We start from the raw sequence: 9,199 nt of genomic DNA on the forward strand, positions 1-9,199 counted from the left end.
AAAGGCGAAAAAACCAGCCCAGAGTGCAGGACGAAGAAGGAAACAGTCGATGTCACCGGGGAGAGAGCGAGACAGCGAGAAACAGACAGATAAGACAGAGGAAGACAGAGAATAGAGGGAGAGAAAGAGGATAGAGAGAGAGAGTGAGGGAATAAAAAGCCGAAAAGAAGAACTGAGGAGAAAGGTAGGAAAAAAAGAAGCAGAAGAATTAAAGGACACAAAGATGGACGGCGGCCTAACACGGAGGATCCGAGAACACAAACGAGGTAAAGGAGCTATGAAAGCGAAGCAAAGAGGTAACGAACAGACAGAAGCAATCTGAGGAGCGAAGGAAAGAAGGAGAAGAAACGCATCCGCAGAGAGAAGGAAACGGTTTTTCAGAGGAAAAAGTGTCTTCTCAACTCCGGATAGCTACGTTTCTCCAGAGGGAGACGTGTAGGCTGCATGCAAGCTGTTGTTCTCAACACACAGGCGTATCATCAACGCAGAAGTCTACCGAAACAGATGACATACATATTCACCTTGAGGTAGGTCTGATCAAAAACCTCGACATTGCTGGGTGGAAACGTAGATAAACTCTAAAAGATATATAGAAGGAGATATATGGAATTACAAAAACGTGGATGTGTCGGCCGCACAGAGAGAGCAAGGCAACACCCAGGAGACAGCTCAGATAGCGGCGAGAAAGGTAAACAGAATCCGAGGATAGATTCCATGAGAAAAAAAGCAGGAAATCCTAGGTTGTTCCGTTGAACAGGAGTGAGAAAGGAACTGAGACTTTTTCGCGCCTTTCCTTTCTTCGCCCAAACGAAAAATCGACGTTTCTTGTCTTGTTTCTCCTCGTGCACCCTTTATTTCCGCATGCAAACCAGCCCTTTCCTCTGTGTCTTCCGTCCTCGCGCCTGTTTCTTGCCGATTCGCATCTAGCCTTTTGTTCCTCTTATGAGCTCGAAAACACCTTTGTCGAAAGAAACAGGAAAAAAGAGGAGAATCTTCAACGGAAGCAGTGTGTTGTCGAGAAGCCGCCGCGCGAGAAACGAAGACGCCTCGAGCTCGAATTGTAGATCTCTTTCTCTGCCATCTTCCTCTCCTCACAGATACGACGCAGAGGCTCGAGCGTCTCTCCTTGATTTTTTTCCCTTGCCTGTTCTCTCCTGATCTGGTCTCCCCATGGGAGTCGTCGGGAGGAGACGCGTCTCTGCCTGTCTCCTGTCTCCGTTTTCAAACCAGGGCCCAGCGCCTTGTTCTTCGCGCGTTTCCTCGCGTCCTCTGCTCCGTTTTTTTTTTCACAGGCCACTTTTCTATTCTCTCCGCTCAGCTGTCTCCATCGACGTCTTTTTTTCTCCCCTCTCGCTCTCTGCTTTGATCTGCTGTCTTTCTCCTGGCCCTCACCTCAAAACCTCGCCTCTCTCCGTTAGCCTGTCCTTCTGTCTTCTCTTCTCTCGTCGGCGCAGTAGCCCATTGCTCTCGGTTTAGCGGCGAGGACGGCAAACTCCCAGAGAGAGAGAGAAGAACCAGATGGAAACGGTGAACGAGGCGTAGACACTCCACGCATTACCTTTCTTGTTCAAGAATCAAGATTTCTTCCCCATGCAGGTGCCGCCTCTCCTGCGCGCTGGGCAAGTGATGCGGGCGGTCCTCGTGGAAGCGTCGCCTCCCTCGCGGCTGCATGCAGCCACGAAGGGCGCAGCGAAGCCAGCCTTTCGGCTCGTCCTCGGGTCCGCTGCGAAGCCTACACCCAAAAAGGAGAAGAAGGAAATTCTCATCCAGGTGAAGGCTGCGGGCGTGAACCGCATGGACCTTTTGCAAAAACGAGGTGCGAAAAGGGGATACACGCTGGGCGCGGAGGCGATGGCGCGGAACAGCGCAAAAACGGAGCGAGACAGAAGAGACAGCCAGGGGCAGAAAGTAAACGCGAGAGAGAGAGAGAGAGAGAGGAAGCAGGCAAGCGCAGAGCTGCGCAGTGGGAGAAGAATGGAAGACGGCGAGCGGCGGATCAGATTCACCAGAGAGAAGACGCAGAGGCAAAGCGGGAGTGGACAAACGACGCAAACGTTGCTGGTGAAGCAGACAATTTTTTCGCGTACTGCGCGGTGGACGCTTTGCTCTTCTCGCCGTCTCCCAAGAGAATTCCAATCGTTTACTCGTGTTTTCTCGTGCCGTGTCGCCGCACTCTCGACAGTCCCGATATCTTCTTGCGTCCCCGCGTCACTCTTCCGAGTTCTCGCGTTTTTTCTGTCTCTCTGCTTCCGGGCGTCTCTGCACGCTGTGCTTTTCACCTTCTGGCCGAGTCTGTACGAAGCCGGCATTAAGAACATAAAGATCATAGCTAGACCATGTATTGCTATTATCACATTATAAGTAGATATTGTCTCTCGACAACTGATCTTTTTCTCCTGTAGGAAAATACCCCCCGCCGCTTGGTGCCTCGCCTATCCTCGGACCAGAGGCAGCCGGAATTGTGGCGTCCTCCGGTGAGACTCGCGAACGTAGACTTCGTCCGTTTCCCTTTTTCGCATTCGATTCTTTCCCCGCCCCGCAGCTCTGAAGCGAAGCCACGCCGTAGGCGAATCGCGCGCCTTCGGGAATCTTGTTTTTCGCCAGTCCCTCGTTCTCGCCTTCTTTCCGTCCTTCTCGCTCTCCCGGTGGTCTTTCTGCTTGTGGCGTAGGGTTCACCCTCAAGTCCGCCTGTCGACTCGCCCGTTTGGTGTGTGGTTTCAGGAAACCGCTTTCGCGAGGGCGATCGAGTCATGGCGCTTCTTCTAGGAGGCGGCTATGCAGAATACGTCGCCGTGGAGGAGGGTTTGTGCATGCCGATTCCTGACTCCCTCTCATTTGCGCAGGTGAGACCGCATTCGAGATTCCCGTCGAAAAAATAAAGAGCAAAGTCTTTCACCCATTTCAGCCCGGAATCAGATCGCCGCCGCTGCTCAATTTTCCACCGCTGCCATTTCAACTCTCTGCCGACTCTCTCTCAAGCTACGGGCTCTCGGCCGCCACGCGCTCGGTTGCGCTTCTTCAGTCCACCTTACCACTTCTCACAAGCGTTTCACTGTCTCTCCGTCGCCGCCATGTTCTCCGTGTCTGGCTCGGGTCCTCTATCCCACTGGCTTCGCTGTTTTTCACACTTTCGTGTCTCTCTCTCCTTCTCTTCCTTCACTCTCCGTGTCTCTTCTTCACGTTCTTCTCTCTCCTTCGTCTTTCCTTTCCCCGCTCGACTCGGCGTCCTCCTGTCGGCGTCTGCGCACATTTTGCGGTTCGTGTCCTCTCTGCGACTTCTTTCGCCTGTCTTTTGTCCCGTCCCTTCCTTCCTCTGTGCCTTGGCTCGATGTTCTGTCCTTCCCCCTCCTCCGGTTTCGCTTGTCTAGGAATCTTCTCGCCTTTTCTGCGCCTTTTCCCCTGCAGGCTGCGGCTATCCCCGAGAACTGGTTGACTGCGTACCAGCTCTTGCATTTCGTTGCGGGTGAGTGCTCGGACCGATGCGGTTTCTGTCCTCTTTGTCGTTTCCACCCCGGTGAAAAGTGTCCCTTCGCTCGCCTCACACCGTCGGTGCCGAAACGTTGCTTTCCTGTCACTCCTCTGGAACGTCGCCGCTCTTCGCCTGTCTTTCCCTACGCCTAGGTCTTGAACTTCCCACGCCTCCAACGCTCTGCTCTTCCTCTCCAACCTCTGCTCCTGTCTCTCCATTCTCTGCTCCTGTCTCTCCTGTCTCTCCTTCGCGCTCTGGAAACGAAACGAGGACGGATGTCGGTCCTTCTGTTCCGGCCGGCGCGTCGGGTCTGAGACGGTCGATTCGCTCCGTCCTCATCCACGCTGCAGCCTCAGGTGAGGAACCTTTAAACGCCTTTCCGTTCCTTTTTCTTCTTTTCTTTTTCCAGCCTTTTTCCTCCATTTCCCTCCTTTCTTTCCCCTGCAACCCACCCCATTTGTGTCGAGTTTCAGTCCCTCTGTCTGTTCCTGTGAGTCGGCTTCTGCACACGAGGCAGCTGTCGAGGGAAGATGAGAGACATTTTGCCTATGCGTGGAAACCCGCATGCTGCAACCTGTGGGATCTGTACGTGTCACAGGAACGAAGAAGGGGCGTTGTGAAACAGCGCGAGAGATGACACACAACGAACACGAGAAAAAGTCGGCAAGGCCGTCGTGATTCTCATATACATATAGATATATACATGTCTATACACGCATATGTATAGAATATATATATATATATATATATATATACGTAGGTCGTTGTGCATGTGTGTATGTGTATATTTGTATATGGTATGCCTATCGCTATGGCCAGTGCTCTGTGTGCGGAGACGTCGAGCTAAACGCCTCGGTGCGTTTTTTTTTAGTTGTGTTTTCGATTTTCGCGATTCCGCATGCTCAGGGGTCGGCACTGCTCTTGTCCAGCTGAGCAGCCTCCTCGCCATTCCCACCGTTATCGCCTCCGCGGGCTCGGACGAGAAACTGCGACTCTGTCGAGCCCTCGGTGCGCTCAAATTGAACAACGATTGCGGAGGATCCTCGTTGCTTTCACCTAGGCGAGAGAATATAAACATATATGCATGCAAGCGATCGTCGTAGCTTCTAATCCATGTTCTTACATGCCTCTATGTATATATATATATATATATATATTGTATATATATAGATAGGTAGGTAGATAGACAGATATCGGTATGCATCGTTGCCGAGAGCATGCATGCTGCCACGTAGGAAGCGAAGCTGTATGTACACAAATATCATGACAAGATGCGTGCGGAGGAGTACGGAGCTCTGTCGTTTTGCCTGTAAAGCTCGTATTCCGGAGGCCAGAGTCGGCGTTGCCGCATTTCAGTTGTAGCCTGTGTGTAACTGCAGGTGATCCAAGGCGTTTGGAGACGAAGCGGCAAGCATGCGAAGTCGCGGGATGCCGCGTATCTGGAACTGGTGCGTTTCGCTGCGATCCGCTGAAAGCCGGGTAATCACAGATCTTGGATTTGAGGGATCATTTCGTCTTTTCAGGGGCTACCCACGTGATCAACTATCGGGCGCTAGAAGGGAAGTTTGCGGAGGAAGTTTCGAAGGCGACGAACGGCGAGTAAGTCGGAAGCGCAGAAAAGGTAACTTCAAAGAAAGGTTGAGAAGGAGTGGCCGCCGAAGAGGCGGTGTCTGTCGAGACCGAACAGAAGACGTTTTGTTTTTGCCTGGATGGCAAAGGAGAGCCCGTTCGAGAAACAGAAAGCGGAAGCTCGGTTCTGGAGAAATCGAACAACTTGTGGAGGATTCTTGGTTCCAGTCAAGGACCAAGTCAGCGTGTGTGCTCTGACTCCTGTTCCAGTTGCCTCGCTTCACTGTGTCTCGCGGCCGCCTCGCGTTTCCCGTCTTGGCTGACTTGCGTGCGTCTCCGTCTGTCTCCGTCAATGTCTCCATCTGCATGCGCAGCAGGACCGAGGGCCGCGCATGCATGTGCAAAAACACGACGCATGTGGGAGACGGAAAGGCATCTGTTTTCGCCGCGAAGCGCAGCTGGCTGTGCTTTTTGTGGACCAACGGGCGTTGTCCCTTCTTTGCTTCGCTTTTGAAAATCGCTTTTCTCCTGCAGCGGTGCGGACCTGCTGCTCGATCCCGTCGGCGCCTCGTTCATGAAGGAGAACGCGAAATGCTGCGCTGTGGATGCGAGGTGAGCCGAGGCCGAGAAAAGAACGCCGTCGCAGAAAGGGGAAAAGACGAGAATTGGACAGAGTCAAGGCCGGGGGGCTGGATTCACCGTGCACCCAGGCTCCGCTTCGAACAGAGAGAGATTTCGTTTGAGCCGCGCTTTCCTCGCCTAGGCCGTTCCGTTTTCAGGTGGTGTCTCTCCTGCGATTCGTTTCCGTCGATTTCCCTCTCAACCCCTCTCTCTCTCTCGTCGCCCGCCTTTTTCCGATGCCTCGCCGGCCGTATGTCCTTTATCTCTCCCTTCATTTTTTCGCTCCTATCTTCTTCTTCGGGACAAAACCCTCAGTGGTATCTTCTCTGTTTTCTACGCTTTGTCCCCGTCTCGGCTCCACTGGCGTCGTCTCCATCTGGTGCGTTTTGTGTTTGTCTCTTTTGCGTCCACTGTCCCGATGCTTTTTCGCACTCACGCTGCGCAGCTGGGTGCTCTACGGAGGCCTGGGAGGGGTAAAGGTTCCCGAGTTCGACTTCCAGCCTTTTTTTGCGAAGCGCATTCGCCTCCTCGCCTCCACCCTCCGGAGCCAAGACCTGAGCTACCGGGAAATGCTGGTGAAAAGCTTCGAGGTGGCCGTTCTGCCTAAACTCGCCGACGGCTCTCTCAAAGTACCCCAAAGTCGCGCGCCTCTCCGGGAAAAAGAACATGTGTCCATAGAGTTAACCAGCTGCCGGGCGACCGCAAGCATTGCCACTGCACGCCAACAGAAGATCTCAAGCCGGGCGCAAACACCACGCCTCTCTCAATGTAGCGATGTCGATGTCTCGCGATATATATATATATATATATATATATTCATATTTGAAGATGACTTCCTATAAATGTATGTGTGTCTACCTTATATTTGCACGTGCGTAGTGGTGTGCTCTAGGCTGTACGTAAACGAGGAGCTCGAGGGCCGAGAAGGTTTTGGGTGTCTCCTCCGCATCTCGGGGTTTTATGTGTTTTGGTCCGTTGGAGCTTTTCCCTATAACACAGGGAGTTAGAGGCGTCGCCGAATAGCGAATCGTCGGTTATTTCTGTCTCGTCCTTGTCCTCTTTAGGTGATTCTCGACTCGACGTACCCGGCCAGCGAGGCAGATCAGGCCCACGAGAGACTGGAAACGAACGCGAACTGCGGGAAAGTGGTTTTGACCTTCGACGAGCCGGTAGGCCTGTAGGGCCCCGCTCGGCTTTGAGTTGTCTGCGCATCAGAACCTCTCTGGATTCTCTTCTGTGCACCCGAAAAGACGGAAAACGGTAGACAGCAGACCTCTCGGGGAGGTCAGGGGCCGCTGGGCAAAAGCAAGAAGCGACCGGCCGCTGGGGCGCCAGGGAACGAGACAAAAAGAGAAGAAATTCACCTCAACATGCCGGCGAGTCCGGTCTTGGTCGTGCTCGGCGAGGAAGCAGAAACGCTTTCTTGGAGGGTTTGAGTGTCGGTCTCTTTCGGTTAGAGGCAAGACTTGGGTGGTGTCCCTCCCCACAGTTTTTTGCGTTTTCTCTTCGTTCCCTTCTTCTCCGTCTTGAGCGGGGGGAGGGGAAGTGGGGGGGAGGGGGGGTTCACGTGTGCTCCTGAAGACGCGTGGAGCCAAGCTGGGCTCTTAAGCTTTTTCCGTTTCTGGCAAAGAACTTTTTTCGCACAGCAGTCGGCACGGTGAGAGGGGGTGAATAAAAGGAGAGCCCGTGCCTTCCTGTCCCTCGAAACGAATCAAGCGAAATGGGAAACTTTGGAAACGCACAAAGAATTTCCGCTTTTTCACGCCCGCGAAAGAACCGTCTCGAAACCCAGCAAGAGGAAGCGGAGCCGTCGCGCGACAGAGGAAGGCACGCAACCACAAAGGAAAGAGAATCCCGAGCAGGAAAAGGCTGCCTCAGGAATACGACCGAGGCCGAGGCAGAAAAAGGGCTGAGGCACAGAGAGACAGGTCAGGACAAAAGGGGGAGAGATACAAAGAGTTCAAGCGAGAACGCATTGGTCCACGACAAGGCGTATGCATCAAGACTCACAAAAATGAAGAACAAGAAAGGATCTCTCTCAACGAACAGCCCTCGTCCTTGCCGCGCGACTCCGTTCTTCTCTAGACACTGATACAAACACAAAAAACTAAATACGTGCACTCGAGACAGTTCGAACATGGGTCTAAGAACAGCGTCGTGTCGGCGAGAAAAGAAATTCCTACACTTGTGCAAATACACATACATATTTATATTAGCTCTCTGGTGTAGACTACGTATACAAATAGATAGAGAGTTATAAATACATCTATATAAATGTATAGATGTATATATATATATATATATATATATATATATGCTCATATATAGGGACCTCTGTTATTAAAGTATTTTTTGTGTGGGGCCCCATTCGGGGCGTACACGTTCCGCAGAGAAGTCCTGTGCAAGTGAAAAGAGTCATCTGTCTGTTCATTTCTCAGTTGATGGGTTTTATGGGTGTTCTCTCTACGCGTGTGCCTCCTGGCGTCTCCACTACCTAAAAATGTTTTTCCAGACAGAAGGCGCCTTCAGCTCTTGTATTCTGAGACGATTGGGTCGGCAGAGAAAAATGAGGAGAGCGAGAAACGAAGAACTCCGTCGTTTTTTTGGCGCTCACAGACTTGTGTTGCGTTCGCAGCTTAGTCCCTCGCGCTACGCATCGCCACGTAGTGCCTTCGAAGATTTCTCCCCTTTTCTTCCTTTCACCTTTATGCTCTAGCTACCTATGCGAAAAAATCGAACCGTTTTCCTTTCCGTTCTAGGGGAAATAACAGCGGTGGCCTTTTCTCCCGTACTGTTCATTCCTCTTCATTATGGTCAACGCTCGCTCGAGACTTTTTCGAAAAGAAACAGTCGCCCCACAAAACAGCGCGCGTGTCGATCTTTCCGCGGATTTCCTTCGAGGCTCGGAAGGACAGCATCAAGGAAGCATTTTGCGTCTAAAAGAATTCTGCTAGAAGAGGAAAAAAGGGAAACTGCCTCTTCTTTCCAGTCGCCCTCACAGAGGAGAGATATGCAGCGGAGAGTCACGGCGAGGAGGGATCGCAGATCGGGCTCCTGGTTTTTCTTTCATTGCATGCAAATAATCAGGCAGGAGAGAAAGACACTGAGAAGCGCCGCTCAAAGGACAGATATCTTTCATCTTCTCTACCGCCAGCTTCTCTTGGGGGAAGAAGACAGCGGTTGAGTGTCGCCAGTCCCTTTTCCCTGCTTTCTCTTCTTTCTTCCCTCTTGTCGGGAGGAGTTATTTACGCCGCTCGACCGCAGTCATGAGCGCCAGGCGCTGATGGTCTGTTCCGTTTCGACGCGGGGTTTTCTCTCGAAGCGCATGCGTTGTTGTCTCTGTAAAACTCCCCTTTCTCTTCATTTCCTTATCATTTCTCTCGGTCACCGTCGATGCCCTCCTCGGGGCTCTTCATATACCTCCGTGTCTCTTCCTTTTTCTTCCCTCGCCTTCCTCAGTTGCGCCACTCCCTGTTGAGTCGCCCTCTTCTTCTCCATCCCCTCCTTAGGCTCACTGGTTTGCTTTTACCTCTTCTCTGT

The 9,199-nt window shown here is 52.3% G+C and overlaps 1 protein-coding gene across 1 annotated transcript; it reads left to right on the forward strand.

Annotated features, from left to right (window-relative positions):
• Positions 1–1,626: 1,626 nt before the first annotated feature.
• On the forward strand, positions 1,627–6,840 carry NCLIV_019330 (NADPH:quinone reductase and related Zn-dependent oxidoreductases, related; the record flags this gene model as incomplete). Its single annotated transcript, XM_003882127.1, has 9 exons — positions 1,627–1,816; positions 2,403–2,474; positions 2,722–2,843; positions 3,406–3,463; positions 4,376–4,477; positions 4,993–5,068; positions 5,573–5,650; positions 6,105–6,288; positions 6,724–6,840. 9 exons carry the CDS (start codon positions 1,627–1,629, stop codon positions 6,838–6,840), a joined length of 999 nt encoding a protein of 332 aa, XP_003882176.1.
• Between the last annotated feature and the right edge of the window lie 2,359 nt (positions 6,841–9,199).

Source organism: Neospora caninum, chromosome VI (assembly GCF_000208865.1).
Source record: "Neospora caninum Liverpool complete genome, chromosome VI".
In the NCBI taxonomy this organism is placed as follows: Eukaryota; Apicomplexa; class Conoidasida; order Eucoccidiorida; family Sarcocystidae; genus Neospora; species Neospora caninum.